The sequence below is a fragment of the Phycodurus eques genome, chromosome 13, assembly GCF_024500275.1.
Source record: "Phycodurus eques isolate BA_2022a chromosome 13, UOR_Pequ_1.1, whole genome shotgun sequence".
NCBI classification, from domain to species: domain Eukaryota; kingdom Metazoa; phylum Chordata; class Actinopteri; order Syngnathiformes; family Syngnathidae; genus Phycodurus; species Phycodurus eques.
Window position 1 is genome coordinate 12,440,692 of NC_084537.1, and position 22,722 is coordinate 12,463,413.

The 22,722-nt window shown below is 39.8% G+C and overlaps 2 protein-coding genes across 2 annotated transcripts; one reads left to right on the top strand and one right to left on the bottom strand.

The window, feature by feature from the left end:
• Positions 1-32: 32 nt before the first annotated feature.
• On the top strand, positions 33-9,096 carry LOC133411853 (ras-related protein Rab-11B). Its single transcript, XM_061694599.1, has 5 exons — positions 33-248; positions 3,724-3,919; positions 4,439-4,632; positions 5,683-5,763; positions 8,284-9,096. Exons 1-5 carry the CDS (start codon positions 209-211, stop codon positions 8,427-8,429), a joined length of 657 nt encoding a protein of 218 aa, XP_061550583.1. The 5' UTR covers positions 33-208; the 3' UTR covers positions 8,430-9,096.
• Positions 9,097-9,855: 759 nt separating this feature from the next.
• On the bottom strand, positions 9,856-21,097 carry LOC133412065 (E3 ubiquitin-protein ligase MARCHF2-like). Its single transcript, XM_061695098.1, has 5 exons — positions 20,773-21,097; positions 17,648-17,930; positions 16,513-16,708; positions 14,693-14,902; positions 9,856-11,663 (listed from the first exon to the last, which is right to left on the bottom strand). The coding sequence occupies exons 2-5, from the start codon at positions 17,830-17,832 to the stop codon at positions 11,508-11,510; spliced, it is 747 nt and encodes a 248-aa protein (XP_061551082.1). The 5' UTR covers positions 17,833-17,930; positions 20,773-21,097; the 3' UTR covers positions 9,856-11,507.
• Positions 21,098-22,722: the final 1,625 nt, after the last annotated feature.

The following is a 22,722-nucleotide window of genomic DNA, read 5'->3' on the forward strand; positions in this document are numbered from 1 at the left end:
AGGAAGATATTCTTAGTGCAGGGACTCCTCCCTCTGCAGAGTTGGGAGCTGCTGTGCCTTTCTGCAGCCCTGACAGCAAGCATTGGCGCATTAACAGTCCCGCCGCTAACCTTTACCATTTTTTTCAGCTTCTTTTTAAGCCATCTTTCCCTCCCATACTTCACACATTATCGTCCGTGGGACAAGCGTCGGAGCGGCCTCGTCTAGAATGGGGAACCGAGACGATGAATACGATTTCTTGTTCAAAGGTAAAAGAAGAGAAAAAAAATGATGATCGCGTTCCTCTTTTAGACCGGCTCGTACTGACATAGCCTCAAAAACGCGTATTAGCCTTTTCTTGTATCAGTTATGCTGAATAGGTGACAATTGTCCAAATATTTGGGCCTGTGTTTATGATGAAGGCCAGGATGATCATCTTAAAACAAAATCACTGTCATTGCAACGTTACAACGCCTGCAGATGTTTCTAGGTAGGATGCAACATCCTTTCTGTTTGGAGGCTATTGAACTTTTGTGTTGTACCTATAAAGGAATGCTATACTACCACCATTGACCAGAGTTCACTCAAGCCTGCATGGAGGCCCTAAGGAAAATATGAATTTGGGACCCTCTAGTTCTATTGCTTATTGGTCATTCAGCATTTAATTTTAACAGAATTTCATTACAAGAACAAACTGTTGTTGATTAAAAGTTACAAGCGGGATACTGAATATGATCTAGGCCTAAAAAACTGTAACTGCAAGTACAAAAATAAAGTGCAAAGAGTAATGAAATCATTTTCTTTAGGAGGTATTCGATTAATAATTGCAAACCTAAAGTCAACTTTATAGTCGACCATATAACAATCCCTATATAGTGATTAGGGAGTGGGGAATGAGTGAATGATTCGGAATTATTCACTCATTCCCTACTCCCTAATTACTATATAGGAATTTTAAGCAGACCTTTTAGGGAACTATCTAGATCAACCACATACAAATCCCTATATTATGTTTAGGGGTCGCCAGTTAGCCAACAAGTACCACATGAATAGCCCGAAAACATGTTCTAAAAATAGCTCATGAGCGATGGGATATTGTGATTTCCTACAAATGTTTTAGAAGTGGTATTTTGTAAAATATAAACAATTGCGTAGATTTATTTATGATTTATTTCTGATCATTAACGTGATCACTGTCTTCACATAGATGAATGTCATTAACTATTAATAATAACACAATTAAAGGTATATTGCCTTTAAATGTGCACATTTGTTATTTCAGAAGTGTGTATCAAACTGTTAGCCCCTCAGATTAAACAGTACCCAAGAAGTAGCTCTCAGTTTCAAAAAGGTTGGTGACCTTTCACTAAAATATATACAATTACAAAAAACAGATTATTAGATCAAATAAACAGGTAAATGTCAAGCAAATACTGAAATAACAACGTAACTGAATAGAGTTACAGTGTTTCCCCCATATTTGTGATTTGCAACTTGCACATTCACCAATTCTCGGTGTTATGGGGAACCTGCCATCCATTGTTTGCTTAAATACTCACCTATTCTTATTTTTTATTTATTTATATATTTTTTTGTTCTGGCCAAAGCTCTGTCTAAAATAAAAATATTGCTTTGGGATCATCTTGTGTCATCTTGGTGACAAAATGTTTCGTTGAAGTGAGTTGAGAAGTTACATTTAGGCAAAAGCAGTGCTTTGCTGCCATGTTATGGCATTTTCTGTGCCAAGGAACTATGTTGAAGTGATTTGAGGTGCTTCATTTGGAGAAACCTATTGCTTTGGCACAATCTTGTGGCATCTTGGTGTCAAGAAACTATGTTGAAGTCAGTTGAGGAGTTTCATTTGGGCAAAAGTAGTGTTTTACTGCCATCTTGTGGCATTTTTGTGCCAAGGAACAAGGTGCTAAGTTCGCTTATAGCTCCTGTTCTGGCCAAAATACCTCCAGCTCAGATGACGATGGTGCTCAGCCAGATGTTATTGACACAAATAGCCTCATGATTTAATGCATTCCGTAGGCTGATGGATCTGCTGTTTATCTTCTGAGCTCAGCTGGATCCAAAATGCCTCTTTGATGGTTGTATCAGCTCCTGTGACACATTAACATCCTGGGGGGTGCAGGAGCCAAAAGGCCATTTAGATGTAACAAAGTCTCCTCTGTGGGATGAATAGTGCATCTGCCGGAGGCGAGGGCTCCCTCTCTCGCTCTCCATCTGGCCGAGCCATCATCCCGAGCCCCGCAGAAACAGGAAGGGCAAGGCGGCCTGAAACTGTCGATTCAGGTTTCGGTGGAGGCTGTTATCGGTTTCCTGCAGCCCGGACCAGAATGGTGTCAGCAGGGATCAAGTTTGACTCTGTTTCCTTTGTGGAGGAGGAGTGAAAACACAAAGGCTCCACCTCTGCTGCTGTACATCTGAGACTCCCACCCCCACCCCAAGGCCCATCCTGACTCAGCTCCCAGGCCTGCCCCTGATCCTCACAGGACATCTCGTCTCTTTACTCTCAACTGTATACACACGGAGGCTCTGCAACAGCCATCAAAACCCAGAAAAATTAAATCCACATAGTATATTGTTGGAATGCTTATCTGAATATGATAAATAGGAAGCACTTTTTTGTCATAGCAGTATGTCACAGGCGTATCATAATTCATCATTATATCAAAGTTTAACTTTGGTTTCATCTGACCATAGCACATGTTCCTAAATTTGGGAAATTTTGTTATGGTCCGATGAAATCAGGGTTGAAGTTTTTGGACATCATTTCCAAAGGTATGTTTGGCGCAAACACAACACAGCATGGTGGTGGCTGCATCATAATTTAGGGCTGTTTTTCTTCAGATGGAACTGGTGCCTTAGACAACAAGGTGGGGGGATTATGAACATTTCGAAATCGTCAGTGTTAACACACAACCTTCAGGCTTCTGCTAGAAAGCAAAAAATATATAAAAAATGTCAGTAAAGCCCTACTAGAATACCTGAAATTTATTGGGGATTAATCAGAAGTGTACTAGAACAGCTGAAATGTATTCAGGGTTAATCAGAGGCATTTTAAATGGTGGCAGGTGTGTGCTGACTCCAATTTAACATAAATTGGAATGTGATTGGTTAATTCTGAGCACAGCCACATCCCAGTTATAAGAGAGCGTGCACACTTGTGCATCTCAGTTGTTTATTTCTACAAGTCAATTGAAAAATGTTTCGGTTACAAAAACCTGGCATTTGAACAGGGCTGTATAGACTTTCTACACCCTCTATCTAGCTATCTAGCTAGTTCTCGACTTACCTACTTACCTAACTACCTACCCAACCACCCCCTGCCCATCCGCCTATCTATCAATCTACCTATTTTTTCCATTGCAAGAGCACCGACTGGGCATCTCAAACTTATAATGAGTCAATGGGTAAAGAGTTTCAAACCCCAAAATGAGATAACAGAGATAAATAAAACGATTTTACTCATCATTAACTGTATACTATTTATCCTGCTCATCTAAATTTTTTCATTTTGACATTTCTGTCTTATTCAAGGTGATTTGGATGAGGGCGGTGCCTCTATCTCTCTATCTATCTATCTATCTATCTATCTATCTATCTATCTATCTATCTATCTATCTATCTATCTATCTATCTATCTATCTATCTATCTATCTATCTATCTATCTAGCTCTCTATCCATCTATCTATCTAGCTATCTATATTTGACTCTGGTCTTTCCCTTTTCTACAGTTGTGTTAATTGGAGACTCAGGTGTTGGTAAGAGCAACCTGCTCTCTCGATTCACACGAAATGAGTTCAACCTGGAAAGCAAAAGCACCATTGGTGTGGAGTTTGCAACGCGCAGCATTCAGGTGGACGGCAAGACGATAAAGGCTCAGATTTGGGACACTGCGGGACAGGAGCGCTACAGAGCCATCACCTCGGCGTGAGTCCATCTCGAGTCAGGCAGAGAGTTCTTTCCCATGAGGTGCCATATTGAACTTCCATTGAAAGACAGCGTGAGAGCAATAACACCAAAATTAACACACCTGCTCCTCATTCATACCTGAGACCTTGTAACACTAACAAGTTAAGACCTTGTCACAAGGTCACATAACATCCAGGAGGGAAAATAGCTAATTTGATCCAATTTGGACATTTTCACTTAGGGGTGTACTTACTTTTGTTGCCAGCTGTTTATACATTATTGCCTGTGTGTTGAGTTATTTTGTGGTGACAGTAAGTTTACACGGTTATACAATCGGTACACTGAATACTATATATAATAACACATAATATAATAATAACACTACAGTCTAGTGTAATTTCTTCAGTGTTGTCCCTAGAAAAGATAAAAGACCATATTTACTCAAATGTGAGAGGTCTACTTACTTTTGTGAGATAATATACATCTTTGTCGTTGACATGATCCTGGACTAGTTACCACCCATTGCCTCTTTCGCAGATACTACAGAGGGGCCGTGGGGGCGCTCCTAGTGTACGACATAGCCAAGCACCTGACCTACGAGAACGTGGAGCGCTGGCTGAAGGAGCTGAGGGACCACGCTGACAACAACATCGTCATCATGCTGGTGGGCAACAAGAGCGACTTACGCCACCTCAGGGCCGTGCCCACAGACGAGGCCCGCGCCTTCGCAGGTACACAAACCCAAGAAAGAGACAAAAATGTATCAGTGCTTCCTTCGCCTTCTCAGAGCTATTGGAAACTGGAGCTCAATCTGTGTCAAGATGTAACACAATCACAAGTCTCTGTGACTCTGGGTGAGAACAGCACCTCGCTTCGACAACACATTCAAGCTGCTTGGCATTGTCCGATTCAGCAAGTGTCAATTTTAGCTGCGCAGACAAGAAATGGAGCTGCAGGTTTGGCAGTAAAATAAGAAATAGAAGTCTATCTGGACAGCAGTTTATTGGGCAATGTCAGAAGAAATAGGATGAGATTTGGAGTCGAATTCCGTCGTTTATGGAACTAAACTCTTTTATTCTATACCTAAAGGGTTTTTTTTTTGTTTTTTTACAGTGTTTCCCAGCCTTTATTGAGGCAAGGCATACAATTTACATGATGAATAGCTCACAACACACCACAAAACAAAAATGTCATACAAAGTATATACATACTGAAATAATATTGTCTCAATTTACTCAGCTTCTGCCATCTAGTGGAAGAGCATTTAACTGTTCTGCCTGTCATAAACTGTATGTGTCACTGACATAGATAGATTAAAAATACTTTTCAGACCAGTGACGTGAAACTGGATAATTTGCAGTGGCACACCTGATGATCGTTCACTGCAGCTCAGGTTGGAAATCAATGATTTACTAGACTGCAAGGCGTACATCTTTTCTAGGGTCATTAACTCATTCACTGCCAGCCTTCCCAGTTAACATGGATATTTCACTCCTGAAGCCGTCAATGGCAGCGAATGTGTTAATGTGTTAAGAGGCAAGTATGCTTTCAAATTGTAAACATAAAAAAAAATATATATATATTTTAAAAAAATACATAAAATTGAAACTCCTTGAAGTGAACTATTGTTCAAATAGTCATAAGTTATAGTAACAACAGCTCTCTAACACAATTAGTGGAGTATAACACACCTTGAAGGCGATAACACAATTGCAGTTTTCATTCTTTTTAATGTTTTCAGAAGAATTAGTGTACATTGTGTGTTTTGTTTTCACGCACAGAGAAAAACAACCTGTCATTCATAGAAACTTCAGCCTTGGACTCAACAAATGTTGAAGAGGCATTCAAGAATATCCTTACAGGTATGACTGCACATTACAGGGTGTCCCAAAAGTCACTATACACTTCCTTTTTTTTAAATTTGGTTTCAAGTATCCTTGTCAGACATCAGGATTTTATGGTACATCTTAGGTTTTGCAGTTTCTGTAAGCATATCATTCCCTTGCTCATGGTTCACCAATTGACACTGGAGCAGCGCTGCAAAATTGCCACCTGTCAAGAAGGTTGCCTGTCCCCAGTTTGAGAATCTTTATGGCTGTCACACACCTCCAACGCGTTGTCCAATTTAAACTATACATGGCAAGTTTCTTGAAACAGGATCTGTTCTTGACAAATCACGCAGCGGAAGGCCTGCTTCTACCACCACTGATGAAAACATTGAACTTCTAGAGCAGGCGTTTGCGCAAATACAGAGGGCTGCACTGGAGCTTGACATCAACAAAAACTCGATTCAGTGGACGCTTCAGAGAGTGATAAAGATTTACCTTTCTTGACTTTAGGTTGTTCAAAGATTTCAAATGGAAGATTATGATGCTCGACAACAACACAGTTCAGTGGCGAGTCTACCTTTCTGTCTAAACGGACAAAACTGTCAGTCGAATAGAGCGAAAATCAAACCCAGTAGAAATCGTTGAGCATTAAAGACTCTCCACAGCTGGTGGTCTGGAGTGTCATGTCCAACACTGGGCTGAATGGACCATTTTTCTTCCACTATGCATCTGGTCTGCAGTCGGGTAGAGATAAACTTCTTGCCAGTTGGCAGTCTTGCGATGCTGCTCCAATGTCGATTGGCGAGCCACGGACAAAGGAATGACATGCTTACAAAAACTGCAAAGCCCTAAGCTGTCAAATGTTGATGGCCTAACGTCTGTCCGAATGATAATTGATGAAACCAATGGAAAAAAAGCAAGTGTACAGTGACTTTTGGGGCATCCTATGTATTTTGTATTAGGATCACTTTTAGAGTGAACTGTGGAAGTTAATTTCTGGAGTTGGCTAACTTATTTTATTGTATTTTAATTTATCGTCCCCGTGGCCCATTTCTGGCTGAATTTATTTATCTTTATTATTTTTTTTTTATTTTTTATGAATCTTACCAAATACTTTACTTCACTTAACATGTCAATTGCCCAAGTTCCTCAACACATTTTAAAAGTAACACTCTGGACTTTGTTTTTACACTTGAATTGGACATTGCCCATATTGTTTCTGAGGAGCTGCCTGTCACTGGTCATAACTGCACATTTTTAATTTGTCTTTACCTGATTGTTCAAGCAGTAAGCATACAAAACTCTCCCGCATGTGGAACAACCAACCATTATTCTGAGAAAATTTCAATCGCTTTTGACAGTGTCAGTCTTCTTTTTGATGCTGACGTTGATAGCCAAGTTTAACCTTTAACCCTGGTTAAATGATGACATCCATTGCCTTTATCACAAATGTCAGAGAGCTGGGTGCTTATGGAAATCAAACATGCTTCATGCATATCAAGGACATTTTTGTAAAATTTAATTGCATGGTTAAAGTGGCCAGAGCCTCTTATTTCACTAATCTTATCTCCTCTAATCAGGGAAAGCCAAGGGTCACCTTTGACACTATAAATTAGGGGTTCTCATACATTTTGGGCCCAGGGATTTTTACTGGGGAGAAACCAAGGATTTCAGTTTTAGAAAGAAAACGCTTTAAATATTTCTGGTGTGCAAATTCCTCTTCTACCAGTGTCCTCTGCTAAAGGATTGCAGCCATTTTTTGACTGTCTTGTGCACAAGGTCACCTGAGTCAAGGCCCGTATACTCTAATGTCTTTCTCCAATGTCTCCCTCACTGATCCACCTGAACAGCAGCCTATTATTGACCCTTTCCCCTATAGAATTAGCGGATCTGGTGCGTAAAATGAAGATCACTTCCAGTCCATTAGATATGCTGCCCACAACTCTGTTGAAAAATGTTTTTTCAGCACAGTTTGGTCATCTTTTCTCTCAATTATACTATAAATTGCTCAATGGTTGTTATGTCCCATCCCATTTCAAGCAGTTCAACCACTTCTAAGAGCAAATATACTGTATGTACCGCTCTATCCTAACCAACAATTGCCCCATTTCCATGTTTTCAATTGAATAAAAAATGTCAGGAAAAAAATTGTCACAAACCAGTTTGTTGAACTTTCAGTGACCAGTAGATGAGTGTAAGAGCAAAAATACCAAATTTGCTCCCATTCTCACCTAAGACCTCATAACACTAATAAGTTACATGACACCGAAGAGGAAAGATTGCTAATCGCTAAAGATTGCTAATCGGGTCTAATTTGAACATTTTCATTTATGGGGTGTGCTCACTTTTGTTGCCAGCGGTTTAGACCTTAATGGCTGTTGAGTTATTTTGAGGAGATACAAGTGGGACAGTGACTGCTTTACATTGGAATGAAGTGTCATTTATTCATGGTCTTTTTGTTTTGTTTTGTTTTGCAGGTAGTGTCAATTTCAAGTTGACTCTGTTCACTCTCATCATTAGATTTAATGGTCTTCTTTTTGCTCCTAAACACAGAAATCTACCGCATCGTTTCGCAGAAACAGATCGCCGAGCGGTCAGCCCATGACGAGTCCCCCGGAAATAACGTGGTTGACATCAGCGTGCCCCCGACCACGGACGGTCAAAGGGGGAGCAAGCTGCAGTGCTGTCAGAACCTGTAACCTGGGGCAACTGACCCTCTCACTATTAGGGTGGATTATGAATTGGGATCCAGTGCTGGCATGCTTCTGTCTTCCTGGGCTGCAATATAGTCTGAAATCGGCGTTATTTAGATCCAGGGAATGGGTTCATGAGGCCACAGAAGGAATTGATTTTAAGGTGTAATCTGACCCAGTTTCAGCCTGCTACAGTACATTCTAGTGCAAAAGCTGGACTGCTGGTACCAAACAAGTGTGACTTAGCCATGTTTGAAGTCTGTCTCTGGTAGATGTTTGAGTAGTACCAGCACTCCATTTTTGCGTTCCACTTCTCCTTGTTCAGTCATCTCAAAAGTGGTAGTGATGCTGCTGATGCTTACTTCCTGTAAAATATTGTTTTTGTTGATTATTTTGATAGCGTATCTGCTCTCATACATTATATTAATGCCATGAAAATAAATTTTACAATATTATGTGACTGAGGCTGTTCAAGATGTAATACAGGTAAACCATAGTGATACAAACTGGACCTACACACTGATTAAAAAATAAAGGGTTTGGTCAACCTATTTAGTTAATTGGGGGCAGGGGAAACCTATGATATGGCAGTTTCTGCATACTACAAATGAATAAATATAATAACAAAAAAAATATACACTGAACAAAAATATAAACATTTTTGCTCCCATTTTTCGAGCTGAACTCAAGATGGGCTTTCTATGTACACAATACCTCTCAAATATTGTTCATAAATTTGTCTAAATCTGTGTTAATAGGTACTTCTTTGCCATCATCAACCATCCACTTCACAGGTGTGGCATAGCTAAATTACAGTACAACTGCACATTTTATAGTGGCCATTTATTGTGGGCACCCAAAGGCACAACTGTGCAATCATGCCGTCTAATCAGCAAAGCACCTTGACGTGCAACAATTGTGAGGTGGATGAATCATCTCAACAAAGGAGAAGTGCTTACTTAGATGTGTGAATATTTGAAATAGGCCTATAATTATTACATCTTTCAAGGGAAAATGGAATGAAAAAAAAGTGCTGCATTTACATTTTGGTTCAGTTTGTTTTTAAAGATAGCCCTTTGATGGGGTAAGGGGGTCATCATTTGGAGAAGTTTTCTCATTTAATGTGACTGAGCCATGATAAACCAGTTAAGGGGCAAATATTAACTTCCTTCAAACATTTGAATCAACCTTGTTTGCCCAATAAATGTTATTTAACAATGAAAGAGTTTTGGACAGTATAGTGTCCATTACTACCTATAAAAGGCAGCAATGCATGGATTCAACATGTATTGAGTATTGCATGTAACCTACTTCTAGGACAGCCTACTGATAGGACAGGCACTGCATTATTGAACACCAGGTGGAGACAACCTCAATTTGGAACACGTGAGCATTGAGTGGGTAAGACACAATTTACATTGAAAGAGGCCAGGAGTCCCTTAAGTTTTATTGCACAATAAACCAATTTTCCAGGGATGCAGCAGGAAAGCTCGGGTGTCACAAAATTCTTGGCTTTAGTACTGCTGCTCAAAAACATGACAAATTGCCACCCTTACAGAATACCTGCAAGCATTGATGCATTACTTTTTTCACTATTTCTTCCATTTAAAACTGGTTCCATTTGAAACAGGACATTTCTACTAGTCAATAGCTCAATTAATGAAGATTACTTTAGAAGAAAAAATAGTAATTGTTCTTTGATAACAATAGCTTCAAGTGCACCACCATAGTATGAACACTTACTGCAGTTATTTAATGTGTGCAGTTAGTGTCTTAATACTATGGTTGACTAGTAGGTGTGAGACTGTTGCCCTACTTGACAAGAATATTACAAACTCATTTCAATCCCCAAGTCAGAAAAATTGGACAGTAAATAGTAAAACCGTAAAAAGCAATTTTCTAACGTGGCTTGTTGTCACTGCAGACAAACGGGCAGTCTGGCCATAAAGGATTGTAAGGTGCAAAAAAAATGTAGTGATTGGATCTTGATAACAAGTAATGAGATTAGGAAGTTAAATGAAAACAAAAGAAACAAAATATGTGAACAGGTGATTGTGATCACAATTTGGTACAAAACATCTAGGGTGAGCATCACCACACAAATTAAAATTACTTCAATACTTCAAATGTTCTTAATAGTCATATGCAGATGTTAAAGGGACTTTACAAAAGCTGTGAAAGCAAACTGTGCTGGACTGCAACCAGTGCCACAGGTGACGCTATTTGTCTCAAAATGCATTTACTGTTTGCAGACGTATTGTTTTAAATCTTAAATCTTGCCTGCAAGAACAGATAATTATTTTATCATTGTTTCTTCAGTTCTCAACTCTTACAAATTGGCAACATTCATGTGGTAAAGGCTTTACTGTGCCAATTTCTTTTCTTTTAATACATAGCAAGAATCAACACATACTGGACCACAAAGGTTCAATTAGGGAATAAAAAATACAATTCGAGAGGTGACCCCACCAACTGTTCTGCAAATGTGTGTAATAGAGGGCATTGCTCATTGACGAACAGTTTAAAACTCAGCATACTGCAAGTTAATATCACAAAGGAAGAGTCAGAGTTGTAGGATACTTTGCCAGGCTAAAGGTCGGCCCCTCGCTTTAAAACAGCTAAATACATTGTGAAGGTGCGTGTGGGGAATTATAGGTAGTGAATATGTTTCATATTATACTGTCGTAGCATGCTGTCAGTTATATCCTGCTACAATAGATTGTCTTAGTATTTCATACCTTTGTCACAGACTTAAGGCCGGGCTGGTTAGTCGATCTTCATTTTAAGTTTTTTCAGACGTTGACGTCACAGCACCAGCGGTCCAGACAAGACGCTATCCAAATCAAATGAGACTCTTGCACGAGTTCATCCTAAAACCACAATTGTGGCTGGCCAATACTGTAGTAGTTTACATCAAGTGCTTCAATACAAAGACAAAAGTGGGAGAAAGTAGTCCTGCCCTCCTTAGAATGGTCCATATGAAGTGCAAAGGTTCATTAATATGATTTTTTTTTTTTTTTTTTTTTTTTTTTGAGCGCTTCAGCTGGCTGTATTTTAAACATTCCCCTTGCCGCCGAGCCACACTCATACGATGGTCTCATCAGTCATTTTCTTTGTCAACTTGGTTGGCACAGAACTTTGGGTGGTGAGTGCACCTTTCATGTCGGGCATGAGCAGGCGCACTTTCTGATTGGTCCTCCTCCACTCTGAGTACAGCTGACAATGGTATCGAAATGAGACCTGGGACAAGAGTCACAGAGTCAGTAAAAAAAAAAAAAAACAGTGGTGGAAGTAATAAAGTATCAATACAGTGGTGTCTTGATACAAGTCTAATTCATTCTGTGACCACATTCATAACTCAAAACATATCTCGAATTATCTTTCCCCCCATTTAGGCAATGCCACTAATCCATTCCAGACCCCCCGATAAGGAAAATAGTGCTCTATAATATTGTTAGGGCCGCACGATTATGGCCAAAATAATAATCACGACTATATTGATCAATATTGTAATCATGATTATTAATCACAATTATTCCTCAAGTAAAGGAAAAATCCTAATTTTTATTGGACTATTTTTTAACAAACAAAGTGTAACAGTTTTCAGTTCATAATACATCTTTAAAAAGGAATAAATGGGGGGAAAAAAAACCTAAAAAAGAAAAAAAATTAAGAAAATAAACTTACCCAAACAAATATGTGCTATTACAAAGTGTAATCATGAATTGCAACTTAATGGAAGCAAATAGTTAATATATAGAAGGTAATAAATAAAATTAGGCTACAAGCACCGACATTTGAAAAGCCCTGTTGTCAAGGAATTGTCAAGGATGGTATGTCTCTGTTGTTCTGCTCGACCTTTGGTCAGTTGTGCACGGTCACAAACTGGAAAGAAATGGACAGCTGTGATTCCTCTCTCCATTTCCTCCCGGGTTTTTTTTTTCCCCCAATGCGGTCAGGGCCAAAAGTTGAAGTCAAGGCAACTGCTACAATGGAGATTAACGAAGCCTTAACCATGCGTTCGGCTGGCTGAGTAGGTTGCGGGCACTGCTGCAAATGATGCACTTTTCATATGCAACAGTGCCTACATTTTAAATGGAAAAAAAAAACACTGACAATCGGGCTCATTTAAACGCGGCAGCCAAAATCACGATCACCATTAAAATTCGATAAACTGAGCTCAGCTAGGCAGCACGGTGGACGACTGGTTAGAGCGTCAGCCTCACAGTTCTGAGGACCCGGGTTCAATCCCCAGCCCCGCCTGTGTGGAGTTTGCATGTTCTACCCGTGTCTGCGTGGGTTTTCTCCGGGCACTCCGGTTTCCTCCCACATCCCAAAAACATGCATTAATTGGATACTCTAAATTGCCCGTAGGCATGACTGTTAGTGCGAATGGTTGTTTGTTTCTATGTGCCCTGCAATTGGCTGGCAACCAGTTCAGGGTGTACCCCGCCTCCTGCCCGATGACAGCTGGGATAGGCTCCAGCACGCCCGCGACCCTTGTGAGGAAAAGCGGCTCAGAAAATGGATGGATGAGCTCCGCTAACCTAGTAAGAAAAAGATAAGAAATGGTGCTGTAACCCTTTCCAGAAGGTTCGATGTCTATTTTTCATCTGTTCTTAAATTCCTTTGGATCGTGGCATTTTCTTGCAGCTTTTTGAGCTCTCTTGGCCAACTTCTTTTTGTCAAACAGGTTCTTTGGAAGTAATCAAGCTTGTGTGTGGTCAGTGAAAATGAATGTGGTCAAAGAAAATTAACTTAGCTTTCCAAAAAAATATGATTAGCCACAGTTAATTATCCATTTAGCATAGGGGGCCATTGGTTTTTCCACATAGGGCTAGGTAGCTTTGAATATTTTTCTCCTTAGTAGATAAAATCACAATTTGAATACACCATTTTATGTTTACTTGCATTATCTTTGTCTGATATTTACATTTGTTTGATCATCTTAAACATTAAAGTAGGGACACTATGCAAAAATATATGAATTTGATAAGGGGGAGCAATACTTTTTCACCACAATGTAAATGGCAGGTATCCGTAGTTCAATATTGTATTTTTCTGACGTCGTCTCCCTACATTTGAAAATATCTGTACTTTCTACTCCTTTCTTTGTCAAAATAGGCTTGTTACTTTTTCAACCTCTACGGATGATGACACAAAATAAAAAAGACAGAGGTAAAGGGCCAATCCCAGTTCTACCCCCTTAGTCCTTGATGCACCTTTTACCCCTCAGTTTTGGACATTCACGAGAACAAAGGGGACTTAAGGCACAAAATAAAAAAAATGGACAGCTGCGGGAGCATTAGCAAGAATCAATGAATGACAACAGATTTGGAGAAGCAAGATCTTCCGCATCTATGGCCTTATTTAAGAGAATTTTTGATGTTGTCAGCTACAAAAACGATTCGTGGTAAATGTTGTCTTGTGCCAGCCTAAAAAACACCAGCTTCTGGTGCTCAAAAATTCAGTTGAATCATTACTTCTATAAACTAGTCTTTTTTTTTTTTTTACACCAGTATCTGTACTTTTACTCAAAGTACAGCGTCTGTGTACTGTTTTCCACCTCTAAGGAGTAGAATCAGTTTTTTTATTTATTTGTTTTTTTTACACAATTATCTGTACTTCTACTTACAAAAGGTGTTTACTTTTGCCACCTCTTAATAAAGTAAAAATATATTTTGGACGTGTGTAACATAATTGTAACACCTGTTAAATGAAAGTTATTTCTTTTACCGTTTACATTATAGGCGGCAAGGTGGACGACTCGGTAGCACATCTGCCTCACAGTTCTGAGGACCGGGTTTCAAATCCCGGCCCCGCCTGTGTGGAGTTCGCATGTTCTCTCCGTCCCCGCGTGGGTTTTCTGGTTTCCTCCCACGTCCCAAAAACATCCATGGTAGGTAGACAAAAGATTCTAAATTGCCCATAGGTGTGAATGTGAGTGCGAATTGTTGTTTGTTTCCATGTGCCCTGTGATTGGCTGGCGACCGGTTCAGGGTGGACCCCGCCTCCTGCCCGAAGATAGCTGGCATAGGCTCAAGCAGCCCTCGACCATAGTGAGGATAAGTGGTAAAAAAAACAAAACATTTTTTTTTTTTTAAATAAAAAAATTGATGATGTCTACATTATTTAAAATTTGCTGTGCATAAAATTAATTTCAGGCATCATCATTATTTTAAGAGCATTTTGGCATTCAAGCACTTTTGAAAGTTTAAACATTTTAAGAGTTTCCAATGATTCCACTCAATACTGTGACAGATTATTACCAGTGTCCAGAGGATGTAGATGGTAAAGAGGGCGATGGTGAGGGCGATGAGGCCGACAGCTTCCAGTCTGCTCTTGAGCTGCAAGTGGTCCTGGGCACCCCTCAGACACAGCCAGCCACTGATGGCTGCCAGGGGCGTTATGAGCAGAAAGCAGGCCATATCGCACAACAGCGTCCGCTTCTCGCTGCGGGGGCCTGGGTCTCTCAGCCACTGGAGTACATGCAAAACATGGAGATCATTGGTCAAAGTCACTGGTTCATCAGCTGTCGTCAAAACCTAAACTACGATTAGATGCAGTAGGTATGTAGTAATTTTATGGTTACTTAAAACCTTAAAATATTCGAATCCAGTATGCAAGTAGCAACATGACAAGTGGCCGCAGTCTTGGTGGAATTTTCTAAAAACCATGGAATAAGAACTTCAAAAGCCTCTAAAATACTCCATAACAAATATATTCATGAAAAACCTATGCCTTAAATAGATGACCTTTTCGCATCCGATTGGACGTAAAAATCATGTGACCATCTGAAATGCACTGATTGGCTGACTGGTCCGCGTGTCCTCAGCATTGAGAGGCGTGCGTTAGCGTCGGAACTCGCTAAGGTGTACTACACTTGTCAGAGTATCACTTCACAATTGACTGGGTGAGATAGAGGCGGCTCAATTTGTTGTTCACACTGGCCTCTGTCCCAGCAAACGCAGACCCACGGGCCAGGATCGGTTGGCGTGGATGTACGCTTCGCAAACCCAGCGTCCTGGCTCACGGGCGCCGCCCCACCCTATCCTCCGCCGTATTGTTTAAGCATATTGTAACAGTATCAGTTCAAAGTCATGGGTGAATGAGCATCACACAAAGATGCAGCAAAAAGTCGCAGAAGTTTTGGAGGTAGTTTATATGAATGTAAACACTGGATGGATGTGGCTAGAAGTGCTCGGTAATATATAATGTGAAGATGTCTTTTTCACAAAGACCTGTGGGAAAATACACAAACTACTAAAGCCTATTGAGAAGGACTTGGTGAGCAAGAAAGAGGTTTTTCGGTATTCCTGCTTTTACCTCTTCTCCCAAACAGAAATTTAGGGCAAGAGCCATGGATAATGTCAGTCCACATTGAACTCATGTATTGACATTAATTAATTTGCTTGAATAAAACCACTTGCGTCGTTCAATGAAATATTGGGTCTGTATTGAGTCATCGTTTTAAGAATGCTGTCATTTTGCATGGAGATTATACCGACACAAAAAAACGGATGTCCATGGCATTATCATCGAATAACTTTTATATAATCTACTGTGCAGCACGGTGGGGGGCTGGTTAGCACCGGGGTTCAAATCCCGGCCCCTCCTGTGTGGAGTTTGCATGCTCTTCCCGCCTGAGTGGGTTTTCCTCGGGTACTCTAGTTTTCTCCCAAATCCCAAAAACATGCAAGGAAGGTTAATTCACAAGAATCTAAATTGCCCGTAGACATCTATAGCATCAAGTACAATTATCTGCGTATCCCCAAGTTTCACAGTTGCACAATATAGCTTTATGCTCAATTTCTCCAGAACTCATCATCAAATTTGAAAAATTCTTGTGCTCAGGTTCAAGTGGTCATTCCAACCAAACTCAGCATTTTGACAGATTGTGTCACACTGCTACAAAATGCAAATTATTATTTTTTCGCCACTTCACTCGGCTGGCGACGTAACTGAAGTTTGCTCACAACACAAAGCAAAACAGTTTTAGAAATCGACCAACAACTGCTTGTAACTCAAACAACTCTTACATATGGGCACTCGTATGTCAAGACACCACTGTATTCAAAATCCTACTGACCTGTGTGAGGGGTTGTGGCCTCCGCTCAATGGTGAATTCGGTGTGGCAGAGTTCACAGTAGCTGGTGTTGGAGGACGACAGCCACTTCTCCAAGCAGCTCTTGTGCACTTTCCCGAGCGTGCCGGTGCATTCACATGGCGAGAGCAGCGTCTCCCCTGCACCACCTTCATGGCAAATCCGGCACATGCCAACATCACTGCGGAGACAATCGACAAAGCAACCACAACCATAGTTAGAACTAGAGCTGCGATTTTGGTAGATCTTGAGGAAAGGTAGAGCTGCTTTTTTGAAAATTTGTAGGAGGCTCTACTGAGCCTATTTTGTTTGTAATTGCACAAAAAAACAAAAATATTAAATGCTTGCCACGCTTGATGTGTGTACCAAGTTTAAAGAGTTTACATCCATGTTTAGACACTCAAAACACCATTGGTTACTTGGCGAACAGCATGTCGCCACAGCAACAGCATTGTCAAAGACTAAAATTTTGTATTGCAACATCATGGTCTCAACAGTCTTCTGAAAAAATATTAGGTAGATCCAATAGAGATGCTGGTAGGAGAAAAACAAAGTATGAAAAATTGCATTTCTTTGTGCCAGTAGGTGGCGCTATTTGTACGATTATATAATTTTTTCCATAAATAATTTTTTCCATAAATAAGTGTGAGCTGTCAAGATGGTGCAGACCGAAGTTTGCAGTCAATCAGATAAAAGCTGTAGGAACCCTGTGAATGTGCAAAGATTTGCCAAAACTGTACATTCAAAAAATTCCTGTTCCTGTTAATTTTAAGATATGGCTACCATTAACTTTTTTGTACGGCTCAGGGAGCTACATGTACCCCCCAATTTTCATAGACCTAGCCCAAACTCTCCACAAATAGTGCTTTATAGGTGGCGTTACAGAGCCAATTTCTTTTTTAAATCACCGATAACAATGTTACAATATCAACTTTTTCGCCAGGCCCTATGTGCCAACTTTCGTTCGAATCGGGGCATGATGAGTTCATCAAAAATGCAATTGCTTGCGAGAATAACAATAATTTCAAGAGATACAATAAGTCCCTTGCAGTGCTTGCTGCTCTGGCCCAAATTAACTATTAACAATATAGTCATACGATTGCCATGTTTCTCCTCTTACCTTTGCAGGCTCACAGCTTTAACAATGGTGGAGAGTGGGCGGCCATCTTTAGCCGTAACCTTGGCAATGTACTGGGCCTGTGCAGTGGAATCAGACTCTTCGGAATCCTTAGAGGAGTCGGATTCTGCGTTCCCCGAGTAATCACATAGGGACCCGGGTAGGTGGCAGCATCCTGATGACGACATGGCTCTGCTGGGGATTACAGGGAAGAACACGACAGCAGAGGCAACCTCTCAAGAAGGCTCTGAGAAGGTTCAACACACGATTCTCTGCCTTTGTCCACCTGCAGATCAATGACATGGATGACAGTCACCAAATTACCTAACAAAATATGCATATACAACACAAATTCCAATGAAGTTGGGACATTGTGTTAAACAAATAAAAACAGAATACAATGACAATGCAATCTGATACAATGACAATCCAATCCGATCAATGATGTCATTGATCGGATTGGGGAATTATGACATTAAAGGCGGTCAGCCGATCAGCATAAAATGCTAAATATCGGCCGATACCGATCAGCCCCATAAAATCGGTGTAACGTCTAGTTTATGTACAGAAGCTGTGAAAAGTCTACACACCCTTATGAAAGGTTTTTGTGATATAAAAATATGACACCAAGATAAAAAAAAATTTGTGACATAACCTGTACAACTCGACAGGTTATGTTTTTGAGAGGGGAAGTAAAAATAACCCGAAATCATGTGTTTGCGCAAGTGTGCACACCCTCCTATTACTGGAATGTGACTCCAGAATTAACCACTCATTAAAACTCATGTTAAACGGGACTTGGCACACACAGGCTACCATGTAAAATGCCTCTGATTAACCCCAAATACATTTCAGATGTTTTAATAAGCTTTTCATGACGTTTTTTTTTTTTTTTTGCTTCCTCCATAAGCCTGTAGGTTTTGCGCTAACACTGACTGCTATTAGAAACTGTTCATAATTCCGTCCACCTTGTCTAAGCCCTCAGGTCCAGCCCTCAGGTCCAGCTGAAGAAACAACCCCAAAGCAACATCCTACCACCACCATGTGGTATGGTGTTCTTTTGGTGATGAGCAGTGTTGTGCGTGCGCCAAACATACCTTCTGGAATCATGGCCAAAAAGTTCAATCTTGGTTTCATCGGACCATAATGCATTTTCCCCTCAGCGTTTGGGAGATTGTTATTGTCTGTTATGGAGGTATGTATGCGTATAATATATTTATTATATTTGTGTGTGTGTGTGTCATTTTCATTCAATGTGATAAATATCGTAATAGAAATACCCCACTGATTTTTTGTTTTAAATCAATTTATTTTCATCGATGTATTTGAATTATTGGCAGTTTGTAATCATTCAAATGGTAATCATTATTTGTAAGAAAGAAAAATGTCTAAAGTATTTTTTTTCAAAACATTCAATGCAGAAATGTCTTTACTGTTATGTATCCCAAATGAAACTTCATGATTTGCAACAGGTTGGCTAAAGATGATAATTAGATTTTCGAATGTAAGATTTTTCTCCATTTGCTTAATATGCCTTTTCCATGAAAACTAACACTAATGTATCTAAGTGTCTTAAAGAGTTTATTTTTATGGTTATTTTAACAAATGATCCTTCACTGTCATTCAAGATGTGTTTACCGTTAACACTTGAGGGAGAATGCAATTTTGCATTCACACAATAACAGAAACCCAAGTAGGTGGTGTTACTTCAGAGATACAGTGAATGTATGAATTTGCAGAAGTATCAAGGCAGACAAGCACGCAAGATTGGCACACAAGCCTACATTCAGCGAGGAATTTATAAAGAGAGCGGAAGGTATCAACGGAATTCCACTGATTTAGTGGCAAAAAACAGTTAACCTCCATTATTTGAACTTTATCCAAGTATTTCGGATTTTAAAAATACATCTTATGTTGTGAGAGGTCCTGCCTGGAGCCAGACATGATTACCAAGCTAGTGTTCCTCTCAAAATATTCTGTACAAGTCGCACTGCTGCACTCGAGCTACACATGGTAGAGCACACGCACACACACACGCGCGCACACACACACACACACACACACACCACTGTTCAATACATTTTGCATATACTGGAATTATGTTGTCTTTTGAAGACTGTAAAATATTGCACTATGGATTTAAGTTCCACCAGTTGCAGCATAACAGATTTGTTATTTATTGTTAGAGCAGAGCTGCAGTAAAATGTTTGATTTCTGCTTCAGTTGTTGGTGACTTTATATTAATGTTGATGACTGACAGTGAGTTCTGATCAATAAAACTACACTTTCCACATTCTTTTGTATTATGTTATTTTAATTATTTAAAGAAATGCTTAGTTCAAACCCATAAGTCCTAGAGATATCTGGCATGAATATCAAGTCTTTACCGTTATTATGGATGTATAAAGATGAGGATGTTGTGGGTTTAATGAGTACTTACGATCATTTATGCACTTGGATCTGCAGAGCGTGAAGTTTAACATGTAAATTGTGCAAGTCATATGGCTGCTATGATGCTGTTTACATCTTTACCCTTATGGACTTTTGTCTTTCCTGTTATGCAAAAAGTGTATTTCAGTTGGCCACCAACATTTCCTCTGTCAATGGGTTTTTAGAAAAGCTGTGGCAAAATTAATGTCATTATATTGTGTATGATTATTTTCCCCCATACGTCTTGTTCTGATTACATTTGCATTGGACGTATTTACCTGTTGATTTTCTTTACAATGATGGCCGAATTAACTTTTTGAAAATAGGATGTCAAACATGGGTGTTTTAGTATAGGAGACAAAACCAAGGCGGCATAAATAGATAGACAGCAAAATGTGTCTTTAGGCGTCTTTACCGTTATTAATCGAATTATATAAAAATAACCCACGTGTACCGGATAACAAAGTAAGGTGTCAAAATCAAAGATTTTTGAAGGGAGGACGCTGGGTGACAGCCCAAAGATTTGACAAAACACGAACGTCAGTGTCAATCACCAACTGACGACAAAGGAGAGCACCATTTAACTCCACGAAAACTACACCGAGCAATCAAACGACACGCTAAGAATGTATCGTTGTTAGCAATAAACAGACGAATAGACATAGTGCCAAGCAAACGGCAAGCTTAAATTCACTCACCCGACAGCCTCCTCTTTCTCGCTCGGCCTTGGGTTGTGTGCGTGTGTGTGTGTGTGTGTGTGTGTGTGTGTGTGTGTGTGTGTGAAAGCAAAACAGCAGACGACAGGAAGCTAACTGGTCAGCCCTAGCTGCAAAATGACATTGACATCGAAACAAAAGCGGTTAATGAGTGGCAACACAAGAGAACCCAACACGCCCTGCGACACCGCCATCGTTCTTTGAGTGTTTTTCCCTGGGTGGTTTTCCTTTAAAACGTGTAAAGGAAAGCGTAAGTGTCTCCCAGGATTACCAGACAAAGCTAACGTTGCTGACGGGCTAGCAATGAGCAAGCTTCAGCATCCTCAGCTGTGCTAGAGGATCACGTGACAGGATGCTGCCTTCGCTGTCGTCAGTAAAAGGTGGGATATTTCGGGCGTCTTCAACTTGGACCGGTACCCCTCAAGGGCGATGTTTGCAGCTTCTTTTTTGTCCTTTTTAAGTTCAGAAAAATACGTATTAGTCACCCTGTGAGGGCAGATGATAAAAGTAGCATGTCACCAAGCACATCTATGATATCATTTTTTCCCTGATGATGCCAAATGATGTAAATGCATGCCTAGAAATAGAAAAAGAAGTATTTCTGTATTGTTTTATGGGCCTTTTATGACATTTGATGAAAGACTACTATAGGGATGATTGTCAAACTAATTTTTGTCATGATTCACAGATAGGGTTTGCCCCAGAGGGCTGTTATCAATGTGAAAATATAAATGTAGAATCACCTCATCATGTTAAGACATATACAAAATTACCCCTGCAATTGTTTGTTATATATTATTTTTACAACAAATTGAATTTGAAATCAGAAGTCGTGGAAAATATGTTAAATATAAATTATTAGTATACTTGTCAGTCTTATGAAAAGTAGCAATTTGTTAAAAATTAATTTTTTGTTAAGCTGAAGAAAAATTGCAATTTCAGTACATATTTTCAGCCAAATTGAAAAGAACAAACCAATTTCGCAAGAGACACTTTATTTCATGGTCCACATAAAGTTATGTGGCGGATTGGATTTAGCCCTGAGGCCTTGAGTTTGAAACTCGTGGACTACTGAATGGAGGGTCCAGCCATTATCAACCATAGCTGGTCCTGTAGATCGGTGGCTCTCAAACTTCATGCACCAAGTACCACCTAAAAAAATACTCTCCAAGTACCACCATCATCATGACCAACATTAAAACATAGTAGCGTAGTAGGCACAAGTGTTAATACAAAATAAGACAGACGTTTTATTTCTAAAAAGTGTATTTAATAATATTGTAAGTCACTGTAGCATTATTGTTGTGCGCTAAAAAGTTAAATACAACGGCACTGTACTTTAGCAATAATACTTTCACATAACACTACTAGAGGGAGTCCGCATACCACTAGCGGTACAAGAGGCAGATTTTCAGAATCACTGTAATGTAAATTAATTTAATCTGGGTGACCCTGTGATGCCAATTCCTGATTATTCAATTCATATTTAATTAATGTTTAGAAGTGATCGTGTTTGAGAACAGGGACAGCCTTTTCTAAATTAAACCTGTAGGTATTTTAGGAGCTAGGGAAAAATGCTACAGTTGAGCACCATGCATTAGTTAAACAATATCTATTTTAGTCACATCTGCTGTAACCTCAATATATGCCTACCTCCTTTTTTCCCTTTGTACCCAAACACTGATAAAAGTACACTCTCCACCTGCACAACAGTGGTAAGTATGCACATGCACGCAGACACGCATCCGCACATCCAACCATGCATGCGTGTTTGCCATTAGCTGCTGCACTCTTCTGTTTGGTCAAAGTTCAACAGGAATCATGAGATACCACCTCGAGAAGAATAGCATGAGACATCTGTTAGTGGACTTTAACATGGACTGAGGGGCATATGTACACGCGAGGCATTTTCACATCAAGTGTTTAGGACGA